The 12,958-nt window shown below is 37.8% G+C and overlaps 1 protein-coding gene across 1 annotated transcript in view; it reads left to right on the forward strand.

Annotated features, from left to right (window-relative positions):
- Nucleotides 1-7,772: 7,772 nt before the first annotated feature.
- The window catches only part of LOC117326201 (atrial natriuretic peptide receptor 1-like), a 37,772-nt gene continuing 32,586 nt past the window's right edge, over nucleotides 7,773-12,958 (forward strand). The window contains exon 1 of the mRNA XM_033882846.1: nucleotides 7,773-8,087. Coding sequence (XP_033738737.1) covers nucleotides 8,061-8,087 — 27 coding nt within the window. The 5' untranslated portion in view covers nucleotides 7,773-8,060. The remainder of the gene's footprint in view (nucleotides 8,088-12,958) is intronic.

The raw sequence follows: 12,958 nt of genomic DNA on the forward strand, positions 1-12,958 counted from the left end.
CACGTAGTTATTTATATATCGCCATGAAGTGTCATCAGTTGACAGTAGTCATATCGACATTTTGGTTTATTTTGTTTAACGTCCTATCAGCCAGGGTCATGATGATTGTGACGTCACGCCATGGTTACGGACGCACTTCGGGGAGCTCCGTAGGCAACGGAGTGATTTTCGTCGATATATAGAGAATACATGGTCAGTGTCTTAAAATATAAGCTGTATTTTGGCGAGGGTAAAGAAAGACAAAAGTGGCGAGCCTTGGCGAGCCACTTTTGTCTTTCTGTCCCGAGCCAAAAATACAGCTTATATTTTAAGACACTGACTATGTATTCTATTTATCCTGCAACAGTCATGAAAATAGTCATCAAAAATAATCATTTTGAAGTGAAACGGTGTCAAATATCACATAAATATGTTCGTCATTTAAACGTAGTTTCACTTTGAAGTAGGTCAGTCGAACTGATGCACGTGCTAAGATTCCAAAATACAGCTGTTTTCCGTCACTGCCGTATACAGCAAAAATATATATGGTGGGTGTATTCCGACAATGCGGTGGCAGTTGCAGGATAAATCGCCATATAAGGTGTAAATATCGACAAATGTTATATGACATTAATCAGGAGAACATACTGAATCCATTGTGAGTAAGCAGATCCAAAATAATTCCCGAAATAACGGAGAGAATGACAAAAGGCAAAACCGGAAGTACAAGAAGCGGCAAGAAATCGGCTTCCCAGATGGTATCCAACTCTGTAGAGCCATTTAAGGACGCTTGGACGATGGAACCATATACTTGCATAATATGTTCGAGGGAAGCAAACAAAATGGCCATGAAGCGCTATCGATGCCACAATCATTTCTATATCGGAGGCCTGGATTTTGATTCGAAGAAATATGAAATATTATAAAAATCAGATATGATGTGGCTCTGTCCTCCATGCAGAGTGGCTGTTGGAAAGAAAGAAAAATAGAAGAAATATGCAATCATATGATGCGGGAATATGAATTTAGAATTGCGAAACTTGAAAAAGAGGTGACAGTCTAAAATGCTTAAGTGGAAATGAATATGAAATCGGAGATTGAGAAAGCAAATTAACACCTACCAGAGAAGAAGAATATTCTGAAATCAAAGAAAGGAAAGAGAGAGAAAACAACATTCTTGTGTTTGGAGTTCGGGAACAAATTCGTCATGATTGAAAGACACGCATTGAAGAAGACACCAAACTGGTGAAAAGTTATAAGAAGCATGTGGTGTATCAAATGAAGAAGGGCCAGGAAAAGCGATACGTCTAGGAAAGAGTTCAAGGCCACAGCCAATAGGAACCGGCCTATTCTAGTTCGCTTTGAAATGCGAATTGAAAGAGAAAGTCATTACAGGAGGAAGCGAGGAGGAAAGAATATGACGAAAAGGAGGAGTATACATAGAGAATACATGGTCAGTGTCTTAAAGTATAAGCTGTATTTTAAGACACTGACTATGTTTTCTATTTATCCTGCAACAGTCATGAAAATAATCACCAAAAATAATCATTTTGAAGTGAAACGGTGTCAAAAATGACAGAAATATGTCCGCCTTTTAAACGTAGTTTCACTTTGAAGTAGGTCAGTCGAACTGACGCACGTGCTAAGATTCCAAAATACAGCTGTTTTCCGTCACTGCCGTATACAGCAAAAATATATATGGTGGGTGTATTCCGACAATGCGGTGGCAGTTGCAGGATGTATTGTTTTAATCTTAAGTAGTTATATAGAAAGGTCTTCAAATTAGCATCTGAATGGTTGTACATATATATTTTAGTATGAATTATAATGTTGATTAATCTCCTGACGATGTAATTTTAGATATGGTTATAGAGGCATTGTCTTTGCTTGCATCTATTGTCAACACTTATAAGGACTTGCCAGGTTTTGTAGGTGGCGGAAAGCCGGAGTATCCGGAGAAAAACCAACAGTACCAGGCAACTTGCCCACGTGGATTTCGAACTCGCGAGCCATATGTAGAAGACTTGTGATAAAGTGTCGGGACACCTTAACCACTCGGCCACCGCGGCCCCTATAGACCTATAAGATGTTTTGTCTTTGTGTGGTACTTCCTATATTATGGGGAAAAAATAGTGTTTAATAGTTTTAAAACACCGGAAAGATTTGTAGTTGATCGCCTTGATCATGCAGAACATAGCTGAGATACCAATCTGTTCTTCTGCTCTTCACACCAAAGGCATTATTTGACCTGAGCAACACAAAATAAAGAAATATTTCACGATATTTTATAGAACTTCATACATAAAAGGTTATCATATGCACAGGCGTCTACATTTACAACAATATTAACTAGATTATCGACCAATCAGACTGTCCCTTTTAATACAGCTCTGAGATAAATAGCCTACTTCCGTTCCACAGTCGATGCATCGTCCGATCTTCAAGTGTTTCACCTTGTTAATATACCAGGAGTAAGGACTAATATATTGTTTTCTATAAATATTGACCAGATGCAGAGCCTGTGCTCTGTGGAAGACTGTCTTGCGGACAAAAGCCGAAATAAACCGGAAAATCTTCGCACAAAAGATATTTCTCTTGTTTCTGCAGCCTAATTTCATTTCGCGTGTATATGACAAAATCTCCCGATACAAGATTTGTACTTTTTTTTTATATTTTTTGGAATAAAAGAGTGAAAATCATCACAGTAACACATTTTAATTGAATTTTTACTCAGCTAATGTTATGCCTAATACCTCTTAATTGAAAGACCCTACACCCCTGGTAAGTCGAATCAAATTGTATATTGGATTTTGTTTTCTTCTTCACAATTTTTTTTTTTAGACTTATAACATGAAGATTTTAGATAGTGAAAAAAAGTTTCAGATAATCATGAAATTGAAGTAAAAAATTAGGGACATTAAATCCATGGAGACAATATTGTGTCTGATACCGATCCTACAAATGTAGGTAACGTTCAGCATCCGCAACCGCGATTTAGTAGAAATCACCAGATTCTCGTGTAAGTACAATTCCTATATCTTTATAGTGTCTTCAATATGGACCAAACATTTCTTCTTAACCAAATTTCGACTAAGTTGATGAGAAGGAGAAATAGAGGTCAAAGTCATCATCCCCAATCTTGATTCTTTGGTCTTTGTGGACACTTTAAAATATCAACTTGAAAATTGTTTTCAAAAATGGAAGTCTCAAGCATGCAAAATATAGAAAAAAAACAGAAATTGATTTTTTTTTAATCAATTCAAATTAAGATAATGACATAAAGTCTAAATAAATATTTAAAAAAAAAAAAAAATACCCCCCCCCCCCCCCCCCCCCTTTAAATGAAGTTCAAATAATGTCTTAAGTCTTAATACCATCTTTTTCATTTTTCATTCATCACAAGAACAAGGTATTTTTTAGTTCCTCGTAGATTAAACTATAACAGCAAAAATAATCGTATCATAGATAAGGATATGAAGATCTGGAGGGCAGGATATTGTCGGCCTTCATCAGGACTGCACGAAATCTTCTGATATTTTATTCAGCGATGAAAATCAAACATGTATTCTCGCGTGTTTTCCCGTTGAGCGTTTCAGTTTAATTACAACAATCGTGACGTAAATACCGGTGAATCTTTCATCTAACTATAACTGTTAGCGTTCTTGCACAACATCAGACCAACGCTTAAAAACTCCCAGAATTAATAATATTTCTTAAGCAGGACATCACATAATCAACACACGATATACCTAGTCCCTTGGTATTTCGGTAGCTAGACTTTTATCTTTAATTTACACACCTCAAAATATGAGATCATACATATATATATATGCGTAATGTAAAGTTAAGAGTCATAAAAATAGAATTTGTGAATTTTACATGCTACAAACATTAAGGACAGAATGTGTGTTTGCTGGATTCCCCCCGTTAACAGCCAGGCTAATTTTGGAGCGAAGTCTCCTTGTAGTAGTTGGTGACTACCCCATTAAACAACATAAGGGAGGACCGGATTGTACAGAGCAATCAGGGTAAAATCTCTTGCCTAAGGACGCAACCAGGACCCACAAAAACAGGCCTGTGTCTCAACTTCCGGAGAAAAACAGAACAACACGGGTAGGGAGCGTCGTACCACGCACCTCGGATCTTCAACTGAGGTTACGTGGCCGCCTCTCTCGAGGCTCTCGAGGCCACCTTCTACAGATAGAAGGGACCGGAAATCGTATGTATAATGACCGTAACTTTAGCTTTCCTGTTCATGAAACGATGAATTCGTTCTGTAAGTAGTCCGACAGGTTTATGATATATTGATACACGAGTCTATACTGTAAATTGTGTTGTATAAAGAAATATTTACCCCGACCCTATGCTCAGATTCTTACGCGCTGCAGTCGATTTGGTCAAGTGACGAACCCACTTTGCTTCAGTCAAAATGGAATGCGATGTTACTGTTTATAAAGTCTATCCCTGTCATCCCTTTCTATGTTTTTCTTATTGTAGAAGTTTTATTTTAATCAATAATTTTTTTACAGATAAACATATCAACGGGTAATTTTTTCGGTCGGGAATTACTCTCGTTCTTGTTGTTTTAACGTCTGTCGTGTTTATTTTTAGAAACACGTCCGTGTGCAGCGTTCTGCTCACGAGCGGTTATTCCGATCGACCCCATTGCTTTTAATTACTTTTGTGTTAATTTGGATATTTGGGTAATTTTGGAAACTTTGGTAATTCATGGTAGTTTTGGGTATTTGGGTAAAATATTTACCATTTTTCGATGTATCTATATGAATGTATCGCCTGCGTGTTCAGTGGCAAAACAACTTACATTTAACTTTCTGTCATTCAACAATTTTGTCCTATGAAGGGGAAGAGGAAAATTGCATACGTTCATAATATTCAGTCCCTTTTAGCCAAGTGTCCTGCAGATCAATCTAAAGTTGTTTTCCCTCTACAGACGATGAGCGACTCAAAGAAATTGCTTTATTTCCTCCTTTGGGCGCCAAACTAGTACTGCGTGTTATGATGGTATACATCCTGATAACATGTACAATATGCGCTGGCAGGAAACACCCTGATAACTGATACCACATGTGGTGACAGGACACACCCTGATAACTGATATCACATGTGATGACGGGATACACCCTGATAGATGGTACCACATGTGGTGACAGGACACACCCTGATAACTGATATCACATGTGATGACGGGATACACCCTGATAGATGGTACCACATGTGGTGACAGGACACACCCTGATAACTGGTACCACATGTGGTGACGGGATGCACCCTGATAAAAGGTTCCACATGTGGTGACGGGGTACACCCTGATAGCTTGCACCACATGTGATGACGGGATACACCCTGATAATTGGTACCATCTGTGGTGACGGGCTAGACCTTGATAAGTGGCACCACATGTTGTTACAGGATACACCATGATTTTGGGTACCACATGTGGTGACGAGATAGACTCTGATAACTTTTACCACATGTGGTGACGGGAAACACCCTGATAACTGTTTCCACATGTGGTGACGGGACACAACCTGATAATTGGTACCACATGTGGTGAGGGGATACATTCGGATAACTTGTACCACATGTAGTGACGGGATACCCCCTGATAACTTGTACCACATGTGGTGACGGGATACACCCTGATAACTGGTACCACATGGTGTGACGGGACACATCCTGATAACTGGTACCATATGTGGTGACGGGATAGACCTTGATTAGTGGCACCACATGTTGTGACAGGATACACCATGATTTTGAGGGATAGACTCTTAATAATTTTTACCACATGTGGTGACGGGAAACACCCTGATATCTGGTTCCACATGTGGTGACGGGACACAACCTGATAACTGGTACTACAAGTGGTGACGGGATACTACCTGTTAACTGGTACCACATGTGGTGACGGGACACAACCTGATAATTGGTACTACAAGTGGTGACAGGACACACTCTGATAACTGGTACCACATGTGGTGACGGGATACAACCTGATAACTTGTACGACATGTGGTGACGGGATACACCATAATAACTGGCACCACATGTTGACACGGGATATACCTTGATTATTGGCACCACATGTGGTGACGGGATACACTATGATTATTGGTACCACATGTGACGGGATACACAATGATATCGTGTATCACATGTGACGACGGGATAGACTCTGATAACTTTCACCACATGTGGTGACGGGAAACACCCTGATAACTGGTTCCACACGTGGTGGCGGGATACATCATGACATAATCTTATGCTTAGCGCACACACTAATTGTTATTCTCAAATTCTCAATGTTGCTGTCCATTGCTGCATCTACCTGGTTCTCTCTTTGTGTCCTGTCATACATTGCGGCACGTGTTAAAGCCTCTGCCTTAAACAACAACGTGTTCAGAGACCATTCATACGTAACGTATCCGCCTGCTGTATAAACACTCAATAACTATGAATATCTATTGATGAATATACATGTTTAAAGTACCGACTGAGACATTGTGTAAACAGATACAGATGGAAATCATTCTGTTTCATGGCTTTCACAGAAAAAAAAACATATCGTCCGTGAGAAATATCGATCTCCAATCAGAATGTTCTACTTGAATAATACTGATGTCACTTATATTGCCAACAAATGGTCGATAGCATGTTTAGCGTTACTAAGAATGATGGAATAATTTTTATAAAAAGATACGGAAATACAAAATGTGAGTTTCAATTCTTCTTCGCGGGGCTGTGAACAATACCTTACTACAATGCATATTGTTTTTCTTCCTTTTGTTGTTTTGATGGTTATGCCAACTACTAATCGATTTCTTTCCACTTAAACAACTAGCCGTTACGTTAGGTCGATGTATTGGTGAAGTAATGCGCGCCTTGTAACTTTAACACAACATTGGAATTTTAGGTAGAAATTTGCGTTTGTGAATAAGATACCCTCTTCTCCGTCAGTAGGTATTGAATATCTTTGCACTCAATTGACCTTTGACCTGAAAGTGAGGGTTGCAATGACCCGAACATATTGCCCTATATATACATGTACCCCCTGTGGGTAATGCATATATGTTTTAAGTTCCATTGAACTATCTCGAACTGTTTGATTGGTTCAACTCGGATAGGGAATTGTTGGACATATTGACACTGATTTGACCTTTGAACTTCAGTTCAAGGTCGCAATATTCCAACGACAAAAGCACTGCACTTTATCAGTGGGAAACAGAGACATACAGAAACGTTCATTAATATATAATTAACGGTTTGAAAGTTATCGCCCGGACAAGATATTATTGGCATAATTTGCAGTTATTTGACCTTTGATCTTGAGTCAGGGTCACAGTGACCTAATAGCAGTGCACTGCACGTAGCTTTCAGTTGATGCAAGTATACTGCAAGTGTCGTAAAGATATCGGTTTAGAATTGATGACCCGGGCTAGATATTATTAAAACTAAAAAAGGGCTGCAATATTGTTCCCCTTATTCAAAAGGGAGACAACTGTACGCATTATACTGTAAACAACATATTTAAAGACCCTATGTTTAAACACACTAAAATAGTATAGTTGGTATTACTGTTCAATGTATGTACAATACTTCAGTAATAAATTCAAAGAATGCCATCAATAATTCAAATTCATTTAAGCAATTGCTATGATATATAGTTATCCCCTGTCCCTATACAGGTAACTGATTGTGTTATCGATTTACATTGCCGAGGTTACGGGAAGCTGGTCCTGTGGTACTTGTACCATTCCCGCGTGTGTGACAGCTCTATTCAAATAAGTGGATCAACGCTGTTAAGTATACACTTCTGTTTTAATGGTAAGCCTGTACGGACTAGCGATAACATTTCTACGTTATATCATAAGTATTGACTGTGAGATATTTGTGAATGAAGATACATTTTTCTTTTGAAATGTATTTTCAGCTAGAAATATGAAATGAAATTCTGATATGGATGTGTGTAGTAGGTTTCCGGTTGAGATATAACCGGTATCTGTTAATCAGGATACTCCATTATTACAATGGTACGTGGACGCAAAGACACGTGAGCAACAATGGATTACAGACTTTTAGTGACCTTGGTAAGTTGGAAACATTCTAACAATTGTTCTATTGTGTTCCTGGTTCTATTGTATACCTCTGCAGTCACCAGTTTCGTATTCATCGAAACAACGTGACATGAACCACCTCTTGTAAAACAACAGGCGATGTGGTATCAACGTGGTAACATTTGTTTCAACTTACAACACACCTTTTTTCGTCTGGTTTTGCCAAGATATTTTTCAGTTTTCTTTGATACATGTATCTCTAAAGATCGTTATACTACAAGGCAAATTTTTTTAAACTTATTTTTTAAGATTGATTTTTGTTCTGTATCCATGATCACGTATTAAAATCCAGGATCCAAATTTATATCTTCTTTTCATGGTCAGAGATTTTGTGATAAATTCATAGTCAACCTTTTTATCCTGTATGAATAGCCATGGTTTTTTTATATATATAAATTCAGAGTCACCCTTTTTTATCATATATCCATGGACACGTGTTTTATAAATTCATGATCACCATATTTATCCTTTATTCATTGTCACATATTTTGAAATAATTTCACGGTCATCATTTTTAATTCCGAATGTATGGTCATGCAATATAATATGAATTCATGATCACAATTTTTACCCCGAATTTATGGTAAGAGAATATTGTATCAATTCATGATCACAATTTTTATCTTGGATTCATGGTCATGCTATTTAATACAAATTCATGATCATCATCTTTATCGTGGATTCTTGGTCATGTAATTTGATATAAATTCATGATCACTATTTTTACCCTGAATTCATGGTCAGAGAACTTATCGTCAATTCATGCTCACACTTTTTGTTCTAGATTCACGATATTTGTAATATATATCTCTATAGTTACATGTTGTATTCATTGAAATGGCGCTGTAATTTCAAGTTACTCAATTCTGAACTATGTTTAAAGTAACATTTTTTGTATGTCACATACAATTATTATTATTATGACAAAATCAGATGTACGTGACAATATAATTATATATATATCTAAATGCATGGGAATAATAGACCCAGGATTGGTTAGTGAAATAACTCATTTAATTCCTGCTTAAGTAACATCAGCATTGATGATAATAGGTACATGTATAGTCTTCATTTATTGCGGCTATTTTTTTTTATATACACAGCTAATTCAAAGGCAAAACTATTGCAAATGGTGGGGTCTTGAAGACATAATTTTAACATACAAGAAGGGGTGGAGTAGAATAAGATAACAACAACAACAAAATAAAAATAAAATAAAATAGAAAAAATAAAATAAATAGATAAATAAAAATAACTGAATAAAAAAAAAACAAAAAACAAAAAACAAAAAACAAAAAAAAACAAACATACAAGAGATAAAATTTTAACAATTGACTTTCCTTTTTGTCCCTTCGCCGAATAGTGAACTGTTGCGAAGACTCCGTTACTGCGCCGTTTTATTTACAAAAAGGGGCCGCGGTGGCCGAGTGGTTAAGGTGTCCCGACACTTTATCACTAGCCCTCCACCTCTGGGTTGCGAGTTCGAAACCTACGTGGGGCAGTTGCCAGGTACTGACCGTAGGCCGGTGGTTTTTGTCCGGCTTTCCTCCACCTCAAAAACCTGGCACGTCCTTAAATGACCCTGGCTGTTAATAGGACGTTTAAACGAAAACAAACCAAACCAAATTATTTACAAAACAAAAATCGCAAATACAAATTTCAATCATTCTTTATGTTTAAGAAACCAAACTGACGAATCCCATTCCCAACATTCGATAGCTTGATATTAAGATACTTCAAATATATTTGAATTAAAGTTGATATCATCAACTCTCTCATTCATGCTAATTGGTGCGGTTAGATTGATCGACTGGGCCGTTAACATACATTTACCATTTTACTTTTTGAAAATATTTCTCTCTGTTGGATTTTCGAAACAACACATTCTACTTACAGTTGTTTTGACTTCTTTTACAGAATAACAATAAGTTGTCGAAACAATATTAGTGTATTGCTTCTTTACAATGGCTTCCGTTTTTTGTAATAAATTTGTGATATTGACTATTCAGTGATGAAGAAATTAACAAATAAGTGCCGCATTGAGTTAAATAAAATATCGAAGAGAAAGTCCAATTCCACTACGACAGTAACTTTTGGAGAGGCCACTAATTAATGATTTTATGAGAACACATATTTTCAGGAACCGAAATGAGTGTCGTTAATTACAACAATGATCAAACACATGACTTGTGGTCTCTAGAAATGTATTGGATACTTTCATTTTATGGCGGACTCTAGAAAATATGCTTTATGACCTTCGTACCCAATGAATGTGTTTGGTCACAGCTTAAGTACTCTAATTCAACCCGACCACGTCCGTTTTATCACAGGGATAAAATTTGTTTATTGTTGTACGAGTATCATTGTTTAGTGGTGAATATCGGAAACTTTGACGTTTTACGATACAAATACAACCATAAAAACTAGCTTCATAGAGTTTGGATATCGTACTGAGTATGACATCCCTCACCTCACAGTAAAGTGAGCTACATTAGATATCGTAATGAGTATGACATCCCTCACCTGACAGTAAAGTGAGCTACATTAGATATCGTAATGAGTATGACATACCTCACCTGACAGTAAAGTGAGCTACATTAGATATCGTAATGAGTATGACATCCCTCACCTGACAGTAAAGTGAGCTACATTAGATATCGTACTGAGTATGACATCCCTCACCTGACAGTTAAGTGAGCTACATTAGATATCGTAATGAGTATGACATTCCTCACCTGACAATAAAGTGAGCTACATTAGATATCGTACTGAGTATGACATCCCTCACCTGACAGTAAAGTGAGCTACATTAGATATCGTACTGAGTATGACATCCCTCACCTGACAGTAAAGTGAGCTACATTAGATATCGTAATGAGTATGACATCCCTCACCTGACAATAAAGTGAGCTACATTAGATATCGTACTGAGTATGACATCCCTCACCTGACAGTAAAGTGAGCTACATTAGATATCGTACCGAGTATGGCATCCCTCACCTGACAGTAAAGTGAGCTACATTAGATATCGTACCGAGTATGACATCTCTCACCTGACAGTAAAGTGAGCTACATTAGATATCGTACTGAGTATGACATCCCTCACCTGACAGTAAAGTGAGCTACATTAGATATCGTAATGAGTCTGACATCCCTCACCTGACAGTAAAGTGAGCTACATTAGATATCGTACCGAGTATAACATCCCTCACCTGACAGTAAAGTGAGCTACAGTAGATATCGTAATGAGTATGACATCCCTCACCTGACAGTAAAGTGAGCTACATTAGATATCGTACTGAGTGACATCCCTCACCTGACAGTAAAGTGAGCTACAGTAGATATCGTACCGAGTATAACATCCCTCACCTGACAGTCAAGTGAGCTACATTAGATATCGTACTGAGTATAACATCCCTCACCTGACAGTAAAGTGAGCTACATTAGATATCGTACCGAGTATAACATCCCTCACCTGACAGTAAAGTGAGCTACATTAGATATCGTACCGAGTATAACATCCCTCACCTGACAGTAAAGTGAGCTACATTAGATATCGTACCGAGTATGACATCCCTCACCTGACAGTAAAGTGAGCTACATTAGATATCGTACTGAGTGACATCCCTCACCTGACAGTAAAGTGAGCTACAGTAGATATCGTACCGAGTATAACATCCCTCACCTGACAGTAAAGTGAGCTACATTAGATATCGTACTGAGTATGACATCCCTCACCTGACAGTAAAGTGAGCTACATTAGATATCGTACTGAGTATGACATCCCTCACCTGACAGTAAAGTGAGCTACATTAGATATCGTACTGAGTATGACATCCCTCACCTGACAGTAAAGTGAGCTACATTAGATATCGTACCGAGAATGACATCCCTCACCTGACAGTAAAGTGAGCTACATTAGATATCGTACCGAGAATGACATCCCTCACCTGACAGTAAAGTGAGCTACATTAGATATCGTACTGAGTATGACATCCCTCACCTGACAGTAAAGTGAGCTACATTAGATATCGTACTGAGTATGACATCCCTCAACTCACAGTAAAGTGAGCTATATTAGATATCGTACTGAGTATGATACCCCTCACCTGACAGTAAAGTGAGCTACATTAGATATCGTAATGAGTATGACATCCCTCACCTGACAGTAAAGTGAGCAACAGTAGATATCGTACTGAGTATGACATCCCTCACCTGACAGTAAAGTGAGCAACAGTAGATATCGTACTGAGTATGACATCTCTCACCTGACAGTAAAGTGAGCTACATTAGATATCGTACTGAGTATGACATCTCTCACCTGACAGTAAAGTGAGCTACATTAGATATCGTAATGAGTATGACATACCTCACCTGACAGTAAAGTGGGCTACATTAGATATCGTACTGAGTATAACATCCCTCACCTGACAGTAAAGTGAGCTACATTAGATATCGTACTGAGTATGACATCCCTCACCTGACAGTAAAGTGAGCTACATTAGATATCGTAATGAGTATGACATCCCTCACCTCACAGTAAAGTGAGTTACATTAGATATCGTACTGAGTATAACATCCCTCACCTCACAGTAAAGTGAGCTACATTAGATATCGTACCGAGTATGACATCCCTCACCTGACAGTAAAGTGAGCTACATTAGTTATCGTACTGAGTATGACATCCCTCACCTGACAGTAAAGTGAGCTACATTAGATATCGTACTGAGTATGACATCCCTCACCTCACAGTAAAGTGAGCTACATTAGATATCGTAATGAGTATGTCATCCCTCACCTCACAGTAAAGTGAGCTACATTAGATATCGTACTGAGTATGACAT

Source organism: Pecten maximus, chromosome 4 (assembly GCF_902652985.1).
Source record: "Pecten maximus chromosome 4, xPecMax1.1, whole genome shotgun sequence".
Classification (NCBI taxonomy): Eukaryota; Metazoa; Mollusca; class Bivalvia; order Pectinida; family Pectinidae; genus Pecten; species Pecten maximus.